Genomic DNA, 14,595 nt, shown 5'->3' on the forward strand with positions numbered 1-14,595 from the left:
TATAATCAGAGAATTTGGCAGTTGCTTCATGTTTGGTATGATGGAATTTGGTCCGTGTTAGAAGATATGTGTAATTTATCCTCTTCAATAAAAGAGATTTTATTTAAATTTGCATTGCATGTTGAGAAATGCAGTAATAGGTGAGGCTGGCATAGTAGATTTGGGAGGTCTTTGGGATACTATGGTGTAAGGCCTTTGAAGTTTACTGAGGATGATGGGGAGTGAGGATTAGATGGAGAAGGTGATATCACCCATCCTTGTTTGCTCAAATATTTATTAATTTTATTTGTAATGGATGGATAGTGATCCTTCCATCCATTCTTCACTAGGTCCTCCTGCGGTCAACAATATATATTTGCAGATAGTCTCCCAAGAATTAACGGTATGACTTGAGAATATTTCCTCAAAATCTCCATCATCATCTTGCAGATTCAGTAAATGATCATTAGTACCATGCCTTTATCAAATTCAGCAGAGGGATGAAATTGAGGATTTCTCAGAGTGAATATATATCATTTCTTCATTTAGTTTTGCACAAATACTTGAGTACCGGCTATGCCAGGTAGAAGATGGGTAGAGGCTGGCAGAAGGTGAATAAGGGAGTGGGAAGGAGTTGTGAAGGTTTAGAGTGGGCTTCTTGGAGGAGACAGTATTTGTATGGCAGATTTTAGTAATGCAGTTGTAAATATCCCACTTGGTAGGAGGTTGGGTTTCTGTAACAGCACCCTCTTCTTGAGTTCTTTTGTTCTTTGGTGCTTTCTTCTGGTCCCATGCCTTTTCTGCTGTTTATTCTTCAAATGTGAGCATCCTCCAGGGTTTCATTTTGGGCTGCTTTTCACTCTGCCTTGGGAGGATCATGTTCCATTTCCTTACCACCTGTGCTCATGACTCCCCACCCACATCTCCAGCCTACACTTCTTTACTGAGGCTCCCACATCCTGGCTGTGACCTGACCTTAGAACATGGGAGTCCCAACAACAACCAGACGTGTTTACAAACACTTTTAGAAGTTAAATACTGCCCCACTTGGTGGTTTCCCAGTACCAACACAATTGTAAACCCAAACGTAGTAACTCAGGTATATCCAGATGATCCAGAACAATCCTTATGTCAATTTTTTTATGTTATAATAAAGATGGAAATCTAAAATGAAGACCCCTGAGGCAGTGCCTGAGAACCACAAACCTCATTTTGAGAAACAACCAGACTCTTTAATCTTTATTTCTCTTTAGCTTACATATAAGGCCCTGCTCAGTCTGCCGTTAGCCTGTCTCTACCATACTGTCCCTCACCACCCTGCTCTCCTTCCTCCAAAACTGGGCTGATTCTTTTTCCTCAGCACCTCACATTCCCTTTCCTCTCTCTGTGTTGTCTTTCTTATTCTTTTTCACTGAATCTTTTGAGACCCAGATCACTTATCTGGTGGTGCCCCTAGGCCGTGCATACATGGTACTCCCAGCTACTTCTCTTTGATACAGCCACATAATCTGTCACAAGTTAATGATGCTGAGCTTATAAAACTGATGCACTATTGAGGCAGGAAGGCATTTACTACACCAGATGTATAGCCCTTGTGGGTGAGAGGCACAGTCCGAGATCTCCTGTTGTGTGCTCACCTTAAGCATAGAGTCTTTGAAGGAAAGAACTAGGAAAATCGATGTCTGAAGTTCTGTCCTAATCCAATTCAAATGAATTAAGTAATAACTTGAATTTTTTTTGTCAGAGGGTTTGCCCATGATTCAAACAGAACTTTATATTAGATTTTTTTTTTTTTTTTTTTGGAGAAGGATTAAAGAAGGTCCTCAATGAAGATTGTAATTTGGCATTTTAGGCTAAATGATTTCCTTGAATGATGAAACAACACAGGTTGATGCCCTTTGCCAAGCATCCCCATTCAGTCTTAGCCTGTGTTTTTTTTAAGAATTAGTATATATGGGCAGTTTGTTTCATGCTTTACCATAATACCGAGGTTTTGGAAAGTAATGGGATTTCATGTGCTAGCCTTTGCCAGAAAGGGAATCAGTCACAGGTGCACTTTGCTGTTTAATCTGTACGTGTGTTGAGAGTCATTTACTCAGTGTCCTTTTGGATAATCCAGATTTGGTAGATTTCTTTTGAACTCAGGGAAGGTGAATTCTTCATGTACTTACGACTAATAAGAGAATGAATGCATTTAATTCTGTCATTTCAGAGCAGTGATTTACTGGTATTTAAAGAAATCAAAGGTAATTCCCTATTTTTACAGATAAGCAGCAAAGATGAAGATTTTTTAGACCTTTCTGTTGACGTGGAACAAAACACATCGATCACTCACTGCTTAAGGTAACTGGAGAGTTATTTTGAAATTTAATGAATATCTTTGGTTTAGAGTATTTTTAAATGAATACATGGTTTTCTGGTATAGACAAAATAAATTTATTTTGAATTTTACGCAGGGGTTTCAGCAACACAGAAACTCTGTGCAGTGAATACAAATATTACTGTGAAGAATGTCGCAGCAAACAGGAAGCACACAAACGGTAATTCAGCGTTTTTAAAAATTTGTTAGTGATTCTCTGGCAGTGGGTGTTGTAGATGGGCCTTTCCAGCTGAAAGTGATGTCTGAAAATTTACACTGAGTAAAAATTCCTAATTTTATCATTAAGTAATTAAGACTCACTGAGTTATTACTAAACAATATTCAGCTCTGCAACCTTCGGTGATTTTCTACACTTAGTAAAAGTCGTTTAAGAGTCATAAACCAGTACAGTTAAAATATTTGACTTTGAAGCTTGCCTGCTTAAGTAAACTTTTTCTTGGTGAAGAGAGAGAAGGGGTAAAATCCTTTCCTTGTCCCTACCCTAGCTTCTGCTAATCCTACACAGGATCTTGTACCTTCTCTTATTTGGTATTTGGTGTCAAAGAATGGAATTGTCATCATCATTCTTGTTACTTTACTTTTCATTTTGAAATAATCTCAAGCTCAAAGAAAAGTTGTATGAACAGTACCAAGAATGCCTTTTTTTTTTTTTTTACCCAAAACCACTTGAAAATAAGGTCCTGATATGATGTCCCATGATCCTGGACACTTGAGTGGCTATTTTCGACCGATGAGGAAGTTTTCCTTTTGCCATATTCACCCACATGGGGCAAGTAACACTAACACGTTAACTGTTCTCGTGGAACTTACTTCATTAGCATGGATGTCCCAGTAATGTCCTTTATAGAACAAAAGGATCCAGTCCAGAAACACACATTACATTTAGTATTCATGTCTGTTTAGTCTTTTTACATTTGGAACAGCCTTTTCTTGACTTTAAAAATCTTGACACTTTTGAAAATTGTAGATTATTTTATAGACTGTCCCTCTTGGGCTTCATCTCATGTTTTTTTAAAAATCACATTGTTGATAAGTGTAAGTTTTCTGCCGAGATCTAAAATTTCTTGGAAAATTTAGGGGACAAGGTTGCTTTTTTCAGGAGGATAAATATGCTATACTAATATTTTAAAATCCCCTTTACATATTTATTATTATTATTTTGCTAATTTAGAAATATAAAGGAATCTTTCCATTTTTACAGTTACTGGTCTTTATTTAGAAAGAACCTGAGGAAAACACATCGTCATTTCATTTAGTAGAACTAGTACATCATCACCAAGTGAGGTTTATATGTTGCTGGATTCAGTTTGCTATTGTTGTCTTGATTTTCACATCTTTGAAATAAATACCATGAGGGGTATTATTAGTCTGTAATTCTCTTATACCTTTGTCAGAGTTTGGTATCAGGTCCATGCTGGTCTCAAAAATGAGCTGATGACGATTCCCTCTTGGATAAAGGAGTTTGTATAAGCTAGGTACAGGTGGACCTTGCTTTATCGCACTTCACAGATACTGCGTTTTCTATAACTTGAAAGTTTATGGCATCCGTGAAGCAAACAAGTCTATTACTGCCCCTTTTCCAGCAGCGTTTGCTGACTGCATGTGTCTGTGTCATATTTTGGTAATTCCCATGGTATTTCAGACTTTTTCATCATTATTACATTTGTTATGCTGATCTGTGATCAGTGATCTTTGATGTCGCTATTGTAATTGTTTGGGGGTACCACAGACTGTGCCCGTATGAGGTGATGAACTTACCTGATAATATGTGTGTGTTCTGATTGCTCTGCCCACTGCCCATTCCCTCACCTCTTTTCCTCTCCTTTGGCCTCTCTGTTCCCTGAGACACAACGAAATTGAAAATAAGTATTCCATGATCAAATGAATTTTCTGTATAATAAAATTTCCTCTTCATTATTTATTCATGCTTCATATTATAGACTCTGAGAGGACCCACAGAATAGGAGAAATTTATCTTCTTATCTAGCTTCATACAGAATTTATCTGCACATAGATTCCTTTTTATATGGCACACCTGTTGAACTATATATAGCACAGCCCAGGAAAAATACCGGCTTGGTAAATGTAGGTGAAACAACCATAAGCTGTTACCCAATGGGAGGGTAAAGTATCTAGGGAAAAGCAAAGTGATGTCCCCGGAGAGATGGAATGAGAGCTATTGTGCATTTAATAGATACAGTGTAGTGTAAATCTAACTTTTGTATACGCTGGGAAACCAAAAATTTCACTTCATTGGCTTTATTGCGATATTTACTTTACTGTGGTGGTCTGGAACTGAACGCACAATATCTCTGTGATATGCCTGTCTCCTGGACTTTCCCAGTTTTTCACGATATAAAATAACCCTAGAAGTGAATTTTTTTTTTCAGAAGTCTTGTATTTGAGATGATATATTTCAGTTCTATAAGTGGATTCCTGAGGCAAAGGCCATAAAGACTCTTAATACTGCTAGATTTCTTTCCAGGAATGACTATCTGTTTATTCTTGCTAATGTTTTTCAAAGGCCAGGGTAGAATAGTAAATGTTTCTGAGATAATAAGCTGCCCACCACATTTAAGATTTGTAGGATGCAGATTTAGTAAATGCTACAAAATGATTTTTGTTTTCACTTCATTAGAGGCAATGGCTTAGTAAATTTCATTTTTTAATTATGAAAAGCGTTATGCTTCATTGAACACATACAGAATTCGGTTCTGCTACATTTGTCAAGTATCTGTCATGTGCCAGGCATGTTGCTCGATAGAGAAATATAATGGGGAAAAAAAAAAAAGGTTTCTACCTGCCAAGACTTCAGATCCTAAAAGAAGAGAAAGACCCATAATCATCTAAATATTTTATGGTGTTGTAAATGGTACACACACACACACACACACACACAGTGAATCCGTGAAGTGCCGATGGGGGATTGAAGGGAGGAGATCCTTATGCCAGGGGTTATAACTTGAGCTGAGCCTTCAGAAGAATAAACTGTCATTAGATGAAGTAGGAGTGCAGAGGTCGTATCAGGGAGAAATGGCATTTAAGGACATACTAAAGATTATTTAAAATGTGGAAGATAGCCAGTTAAAAATTTATCTCCTAGATTTGCAGGTTATTAACTCCCTTTCTAGAATACATGTAGTCATCATTCTTGATATGGAGTTATTTCTTAATCTCTGGCAAACACCTTTCACAGAATGGTCTTTAATGCTTTCTCGTTTGTCCTGTTCGCCATCCGTTATTGAATTATATAGACCGATAGAACAAATGGCTCTGTCTGCACTCACGTCCAAAGGAGTTAGCAGCTGGAAGGAACTGGTTTTCTTCCACCCATCGTCGGCCTCATGTGCAGTTAGCCTGATCCTCAGGGGCCTGTATTTCAGAATAAGGATTTCTGGACAAAGGACTGATGCCGGTCCATCTACTTTGAAGCCGTATGGAGTACAAAGTCAAATTATGTCATTTAGTGATGATGGGTGGGGTGGGATAGTCAGGATGTTCAGAATGTTGCTTCGCCACTATAAACATAATTGGTAGGAATATGCAAAAGTGGGCAGTGCTGGGCTATTAAAACCGACCATGAACTATTTGTTAATGGAATCATAAAGTTTGATAGTTCTTTTAAGGACATGGTATGAGTGCCTTTCATGAAATTTTTTTTTCATGTTTATTTGAATAGGATGAAAGTTAAAAAACTGCCCATGATTCTAGCCCTACACCTGAAGAGGTTTAAATACATGGATCAACTTCATCGATACACAAAACTGTCTTATCGGGTAGTTTTTCCTTTAGAACTTCGTCTGTTTAACACCTCTGGTGATGCGACCAACCCTGACAGAATGTACGACCTTGTCGCCGTGGTGGTTCACTGTGGAAGGTAACTGCAACCGTGGGCCGCGCGGGCGAGGGTCTCTGTCCGGGGGCAGGTGTTCAGGATGGGCCCGAGTGCTTCCACTCTAGACCTTCCGGGGGCTTTAGCATCAGGATAACTTGATTGCAAAATGGGATCTTTCAGATACAGTGCATTTATCATTTCCTCCTTACACTTTTATATATTGAAATATTATTGCCCAGATTTGATTTTCACTCTTACTCTGTAAATATTACTCTAAAGGAACTTTAAGACCTCTTAGATTTTCTTTTTATTTCATTTCTTTTCTTCTCCCTTCTTTTCATCTCTTTTTTCTTTTCAGTAAAAATGATGCCTAAATAGATTTTGCAAAATAAATTCTTTCTGAGATTAATTGCATATGTTCATCATTACAGTGGTTATGAAAAAATTTAAAATGGCTTTGGAAATAATCTTTAAAGACAGGTTTTCTGATTTTATCAATCAGTATGTTTATTTTGATAGTTTAGTGTGCTATCTCATTCTATATATGTGCATTTATAAAATAGCTCAAAAAATTCTCAAAACTACAGGGGCATCACACAGTGAAAATGTCTATTTGGAACATGCAGTCTTCATTGACTGTTTAGAATTTCCTGTACAATTTAAAGAGAGACACTCACTCTTTTCCCCCTGGCTTGCGGAAGCTTGTACTAACAGCATGTTTCAGCCAATGAAAAAAGTCCCTGGCCTTCTCGCCTTAAGCTGCCCCTCCCAGCTTTCTGTTGAGAAAATGTAAGGACAGCCTGGGTGGTAACCTTGCTGTAACTCCACTGTCCCTTTCAGCCTGCCTCCTTGTCTTCCATCCTCAGCAGTAATCTTTCTTTTCCATGCTTGGAACATCCTGTTCTAAAGGAAGGCTGGAGACCTCTGAATGGAGGAAAACCTTACCAGACAACTTAACCTTGGTGGAGTGATTCAAACCAGAGGTTTTAGAGTCAGAGAAACCTGGCTTTCGGTTCTGTCCTGCCATTTAGGGCTGGTGTGACTTCACACAGTACTCCCCGAGTGTCTACTTTCTCTTGTGTAAAATGCAAATCATATTACCGACCTTGCTGTGGCGTTAGGGTTAAAGGGGGAATGCAAATCACTTAGCTGCTGCTACTGTTTTCTTAACAATAACAACATCATAATATTACCTTTTCACGTCCTAACTTAACTGTTCCTTAGCCTCTTCAAATTCGGGGACAGTTATTATTTCACTCTACTTAGATTACGCTAGGGTTCTTGGAATTGTTCTACTCACAAGACCATGAACTCTGAGATTCCTGATCACAATCGGGGCCCCCTCCCCGACTCCTTACTCCTCTTCTCTCACTGTGATTCCCCCCTGCCTTCCTCCCCTCCCGGCCTCTCCAAACCTCTCCGGAAGCCTCTCTGGAAGCCGTGCTGGGTGCTCTTCTCTCCAACCCGGCTCCATCTGGTGCCCTGCCTCCGTGTTCACATAACTGCTACCGTATTGTATTTATCAGATTGGAGGTCCGTTTCCGTTATGAGAACAGGCACTTCTTAAAACACGAAATGATTTGTCCATTAACAAAGATTGAAAACATTTTCAAATCTTATTTTTTTCTTATCAGATTTACTCATAGTTCTGTTTCAGGTGAGAGTAGAAAGGGTGTACTTTGCCCGCATCCTTCACCTGTGGACGATGCTCATCGTTAGCAAGCCTGGGCCAGTCCAGCTCCCGCGTTCTCTCTCCTGAATGTCTGGCATTTGGTAGATTTCTAACAGGTGCTTGCAGAATGATTATGTGTGATCCTTTTGGCCCATCTCCAGCCTCGATTCCTTAGGCTTCTTCCTCCCACTTCCTCTCTCCCCTCTCCCCTCTCGCTGGATGAGGTCTGTGGCTTGCACCACGCCAACTTATATCCTGTTGGACCCTGTATTGTGTTTTGGGAGGGCTCTCTCCTGTACTCACGGTGTCTTCGGGGCAGGAAGTGGTTGGTGCCTTTCTGATCCCCACGCCACCAGCACAGTTATTTGCACTCACGAGGCACTCATACATGCTGAACTGAGCAGGTCTCATGTCCAGAATGCAAGTCCCTGATCCGCGGTTTCTTAGGTGGAAGTTTATCAGCCTCAGCCCTGCCTCATCTTACTGGCTTCTGTAATTAACTTTTGTCTTTTGTTCTTCAAACTACCTCTTCGCCAGAGGAAACAGCTGCCTCCCCTTTTCAGTCTTACACCTACCGGCCCTCAGCCCACGTGTCTCCTTCCCTCTCAGGCTCTGTTCCTCAGCCTTTCTGATTTTTCTTTATGTTCACCACCTTAAAAATTAAAAAAAAATAAAAATAAAAATTCTTACCCTTTCACTATAAAACACAAGACTCTTTAGATGAACCCTATAGAAATGGGGAAAATATACATATATTTTTTTAGTTTTTATTTTTAAATTTATTTTAGCATTAAAAGCCTTTAAAAAAAAGTTGTGAGGTATTTTCTTCTGTGGAGAAAGAGAGGTACTCTTGTTTTTGTCATTTTGCCAGGGTCAGAGGGGCCGAGACAAGGACACACAGGAGGCCGCTGATTCTGTTATCTGATCTTGCTGTTCACCAGAAACAGCAGTGTATGTTGAAAATTATCTCAAATTCTATAATGTAATAATTACAATGGAATTATAACTTAATAAAGAATTATAGAAGCTTTTATAATGAGTCATATTTCAGCTGGGAGAGGTTAAAATCTTTGCCATGTCCTTTATAAAGCAAAGGATATTTTTGAAAAGAAATAATCCCGCCTGCATTTTTATGCATTTCTAGATTTCTTTATTCCAGATTTGTTTAAAATGAGATGCAGAGGCAATTCTAAGAATTACAGTGGTGCTAAGATCCAGGTACTTAAAAATAGCACTAATAATACTAACAAAATGTCATTTGTTTTTAAAGAAGTTTATGAAGGCCAGGCTTGATTTCAGGACTATAGATGTGATATCTTTGCTTTTTTAGGCATCACATGGTATGGTATCTTTCCTCAAGAGAAAAACTATGGCCAAGGGAATAAGACTTAGAAAAAAAATTCTACATGTGTTGTTCTGTAGTTAAACTCAGGGGGCTGTGACCTCTATCATCCCCCCCAAATGCTAAAAAATATATTTAAATTTTTCATAGAAGCACATTTGAAAATTATTTTAAAAATTATAATTAAATTATTACAAAGACAACAAATAATTTTAATAGCATAGCTTTATATAAATAGAATGCTGGTTATAGCTCTCAAAGTAGAGTACTAATTATTTGGTTATAAAATTGAATGCCAAGTCACATCAATGTAGCTTGATATTTTGGGGAAGAATAGATAAGGAGTATTTTTATCGGTTTCAGTTATTCTCCTTTATTGAACATGAAGTTGAGGACATAGAAGAGTGATATTAATAAACATTGTGTAAAACTAACTTCTCTTTCTCTTTGTTTTAGTGGTCCCAATCGAGGACATTATATTGCAATAGTTAAGAGTCATGATTTTTGGTTGTTGTTTGATGACGACATTGTAGAAGTAAGTAGTTCCTGAATTTCTTATTTTTCTTCAAAGTTGTTTATTTTACTCTTCTCTTTTTTCTCCCAGCCTCTCATTCTGTGAATATCACAGGTGATAAATATAGGACAAATGTCGAGGTCTTCAGATTGTAGTCGGATTCCTACTTCTTACTCCCCAACAGCCAATCCCAATGCTTGGTCAGGTGACCTTCAAAATGCTTAGAGTAAAACAAAGAAAAGCTTTCAATAAGAGAGCTAGTTTAAAGAAAATCTTTCATTGTCTAAAAAGAATTATTGAGCTGTAACATATGTACAGAAAGTACACAGATCTTAAGCAACACTTGAATTTTTTACATGTGAGTGTGCACACGCACATGTATGTACATGCACATACACACACACTCTGTAACCACTCTCCAGATCAAGGTACGGTACATTTTCACACCCTTCAGTAAGCCCCCTTATCCTCTTCCTGGTCAGTCTTCACAGCTTTCCTTCCCTCTCCCCACCGTCCTCTGAACCCACTGTATTGTGACTTTTATCATTATGATGAATTTTGCCTCTGACTATAAATGGACTCGTCCAGTAGGACTTCTTTTGTATCTAGCAGTTCATTCTTGTCGCCTGTAGTAGTGGTTCTTTTTTATTGCTGTGTAATTTCCCACTGTAAGAATATAACAAGTTAGAAATTTGCCTTTTCATCCCTTACCGACTCTTATCGATAAAACTGCCTTGATCACCCTTGTCTAATGCTGGACATATGCACTCATTTTTCTTGGGTGTATGTTAGATGGGACCATATGACATTGCCATTTTCACAGGTCACAAATGGTTGGGAATTGGTGGTTTCATATAGTTCAGGTAATTCTGTTCCCTAGGAATAGAATTGTTGGATCAAAGGGTATTTGTATGTTCAGCCTTAGAAGATGATGCTACACATTTCCCTAAGGTCTCTGTCCCATCCTGCCTTCCTGCCAGCTATGTGTGAGAGCGCTGTTTGCTTCACGTTCTCACCAGTACTTGGCATGATCGGTCTTTTTAATTTGAGCCATTCTCGTTGTGCAGAGCCGTTCTATAAACAAGAAAATGAAAGGCATGATTCTAAGAAATGTGGAAGGCTTTACCGGAACTGAAGAGCTCATTTCTGTACTAATATTTCCATTTTGCCTCACAGAAAATAGATGCACAAGCTATTGAAGAATTCTACGGGTTGACATCCGATATCTCAAAGAACTCTGAGTCTGGCTACATCCTTTTCTATCAGTCTCGGGACTGAGAAGGGACCGTGATGAAGAGAGATACTTTCTGCCTCATTTCTTCTCTGGTTATTTTGGAAAGGATCAAGCACTGATTTTTCAAGGCAAGAGAAATGCAGGAAGCTCAGGGGGCAGTAGCACACTTTGCACACAATAAAGCAAAGACTATGGATTAACACGCTCTTCCTATTATGGTAGTTGATTTATTTGCTCAGGTATCATGCTGTCTGTGCAGTTCCACACAACAAGGAAGTGAAATCAGAGATAGCAGCTCCTCTTGTAAAACAGCCTTCCAGTAATTGACATGCATTTCTCTCTATTAATTGCACCGGTAATGATTTGAACTCCTTGGGGTGCAGGAGAAAGACTAGGAATCCGTGCTAGGTAGTATTGATCATTTAAGGAGATCATACTGAACACACTGCGTAAATTTGCCCGTGTTGAAGATACACAGAAGGAATATTCGGTGGTCTTTTCAAGCGTAAACCAGAACTTCATTTGGGCCCAACACTTGCAGTTGCCTTCCTGATGTAAGAACTAACAGATCGCTAGAATCCAGTGTCAGGAAGACAAATATGTTTTGCTTCTCTGAAGAAGCTTATAATAATATACAGTATATGTATATGTAGGGAACAATTGGTCAAAAGTGGCTTTTTGTTTCCCCAAGGGGAAAGACTGGCTTTGTAATTATAATTTTTTTTTCTTATTTATTTTACTTAAAACTGGTAGAGTCTAAGTATTGTGTGAAGTGCCCATGATTCTGTCAGTAAATCTGAGCATATTTTTAGTAGTTTTTGTCAGTTTAACTAGTCCTTTTGTTTGTTTCTATTTTTAAGGCGAATTTTAAGCTCTATTTTAAATTGTAGGATACCTTAAGAAAAATTTGCAACGAGAGGAGGTAAATATTCTTTTTCAGGAGGAACTGATATCTCTGGCTAAATATTTGTCCTTTTGTTATAGTTTATAAATCAGTTATTCAGCTTTAATTTCAGTACCACAAAAAACTATCCAAAATTCCGTGTCACGGTTGGGACGACAAAGAAGTTGTGGCTCCGTGGTGGTGCATCAGTCTTGAGAAGTCTTAAGCACTCTCACATGTCAGGTTGAGGCCGTGTTTGGAAAATTGGTGTCATAGCAAGTTACATTCTTTTCAAATGTCATTCTTTACCCTGGAGAGAAGTAATGTGTCAGAACCCCAGCAGCCCACGAGGCTCGCCGCGAACCCGACGAGGACGAAGTGTTTGTGACACAGTCCAGGAACACACCGAGCAAGTCCTTTTCTCCCCCCGCCCTCCGCCTTCATCTTTACCAATCTTACTGGAAGAGTGTTCAGAAATTACACTTTGCATTTGTTAAGACTTCCTTCTGTTGGGAGTTTTAAGAATTGATATATGTAATGTAAAACGTATGTGAACCATTGCGGTCGACACTTTTCCACGCATCAGTAAGTTGTCTGACGGTGGCCAAATGTAACGTGCAGGAAATGATTGAATATATATTCAAAATAATAGCGACCAGGCCTTGGATGTTCTTTAAGTCCTTTTAGGCAGTAATTTTTTTTTAATTGCTGTAATTTTCTAAACTTCTTTTACTAGTACTGTTGAATATGAAAAAAAAAAAGAAAAAAATTTTTGTCTGCTGCTATTTATTAACATTTATTATCTGTATCTTTTAGCTCAGGAAATGACTTCACCTATTCGTTCCATGAACTGATCTTTAACAGGGTCATTTGGCTAATCGGGCTGTTTAAGCAGATGCGCTGGGAGAAAATGATGATGTATTTTGACAACTTGCTTTTTAAGATTATAGTCGCTAAAGCCTTACGCTGGCTGGAGTGGGTTTATACAAATTACGTAGCCTGCCCGATGACAACATTGCACAGAGAATCACGACTGAGAATGTGGGGAAGGTCACAGACGTGGAAGTGGATACATTTTTTTATTTTGAGGGCTTAAACCAAATTGTCTTGGAATTCGAGACTGTGTTTCTGCAGCGTTCAGTGCAGAGAGACGCAAAGTGAGGCTGAGTCAGTCTTTACTTGAGTCAGGCCACAGCATGGACGAGAGAGATAGATGAAGTCATTTGCATAGAGGTACAGCATTGGAATACGACGCTGTGTTTGTTTCTACATTTTGCATTTAAGAAAATACAGTAAAAGCAAGGTTAAATTTCATATTAAAGTAAGTTCTAGCATTTTTATTGAGTTCCTTGGTAGTCACACACTGTTCACATCTACACCGTGTTTAATAGTATGATTTGTCAGGGGAGGGACTGTGGGGTGATGGTTCTCAATTTCCTTTTTACTCTTAGTACAGCTGCATCTACATAAAATGTTTTGAAACTTATCAGAAACTCATTATACTTTAAAAACATAGGGTTAGGGGTGGGGGAAAAAAATGCAGGTATTTAGTAAGAGAAGTGACCCATGTAGAAAGCATTGTGAGGTTGTATGATGGTTGACTGTGATTGAAATGAGGGGCGGGGTTAGGTTGTAAATGGTGGCTGATTGCTCTCTAACCATGTACATGTTTGTTGGGATGGCTGTCCCATATTTTTTGTATATTGGAATAAAAATTTCTATAAATTATCGTAACTGAAAGTAAATATTCTAAATTAAGTCTCACTGCTAAGTCATATGGCTTCTGTCTTGAAAACTTTACCTTTAGAAGATTGCTTAAGACGGGGGCCGTGAGACTTCAGGAAAAGGGAAAAAGAAATGTGTAATATATGGGTCTTGTTGCCTTTAACCATCAGTATCGGGTTTTTTCTTTTCCGTGATGGCAGTAGAAAGACCTCACTTTCATAACATACTACTCTTGATACTTTCTTTAAGGATACTTTTCATTAAAGATTCTCTCATGAGGTATTTAACTGGGAGCCGGGAGGCTAAGGCGCTCAGGTCCTGGCTCTTCAGTGAATTTAACTGTGTGACCTTGGGCAAGTCACTTAACCTCTCTGTGCTTCAGTCTCCCTATCTTGTAAAATGGGAGTAATACCTACCTCACAGGGTTGTTGTGGGGATTAATTAGGTATAATGTCTGTAAAGCATCTAAGGTTCTTGAAGAAGGCGCTATATAAATACAAAATAATATCTATTAAAGTTGGTTTATTTGTGCTTGTGGGGTTTTAAGTGTGTTCTTTCCTTTTTGCGTAAAATGTCTTTGCGAATTAGAAGAAGGGTTGACCCATGAACAACACAGGTTTGGGCTGTGTGGGTCCACTTGTAAGTGGATCTTTTTTGATAATACAGTACTGTGAACGTAGTTTCTCTTAGGATTTTTCTTTTTTCTTTTTTTTAAGATTTTATTTATTTATTTGACAGAGAGACACAGCGAGAGAGGGAACACAAGCAGGGGCAGTGGGAGAGGGAGAAGCAGGCTTCCCACCGAGCGGGGAGCCCGATACGGGGCTTGATCCCAGGACCCTGGGATCATGACCTGAGCTGAAGGCAGACGCTTAACGACTGAGCCACCCAGGCGCCCCTCTCTTAGGATTTTTCTTAACATTCTCTTTTCTCTAGCTTTATTGTCAGAACACAGTATATAAAACATAGACACACTGTGTGTTAATGGCCTGCTTATGTTATCGGTAAGCCTTCAGGACAACAGTAGGCTC

The 14,595-nt window shown here is 38.8% G+C and overlaps 1 protein-coding gene across 3 annotated transcripts in view; it reads left to right on the plus strand.

Annotated features, from left to right (window-relative positions):
• The window catches only part of USP12 (ubiquitin specific peptidase 12), a 93,006-nt gene extending 78,911 nt beyond the window's left edge, over window positions 1-14,095 (plus strand). For 2 of the 3 annotated variants that reach the window (XM_064586275.1, XM_045869227.3), the window contains exons 5-9: window positions 2,246-2,322; window positions 2,436-2,519; window positions 6,039-6,236; window positions 9,665-9,743; window positions 10,899-14,095. In XM_064586275.1, coding sequence (XP_064442345.1) covers window positions 2,246-2,322; window positions 2,436-2,519; window positions 6,039-6,236; window positions 9,665-9,743; window positions 10,899-11,000 — 540 coding nt within the window. In that variant the 3' untranslated portion in view covers window positions 11,001-14,095. Of the gene's footprint in view, window positions 1-2,245; window positions 2,323-2,435; window positions 2,520-6,038; window positions 6,237-8,737; window positions 8,818-9,664; window positions 9,744-10,898 lie in introns of those variants that run through there. The other variant, XM_064586276.1, reaches the window with a different exon arrangement.
• The last annotated feature ends 500 nt before the right edge of the window (window positions 14,096-14,595 follow it).

Source organism: Mirounga angustirostris, unplaced genomic scaffold (genome assembly GCF_029215605.1).
Source record: "Mirounga angustirostris isolate CCGP_5_RB_7025 unplaced genomic scaffold, mMirAng1.0.hap1 SCAF_3, whole genome shotgun sequence".
Taxonomy (NCBI): Eukaryota; Metazoa; Chordata; class Mammalia; order Carnivora; family Phocidae; genus Mirounga; species Mirounga angustirostris.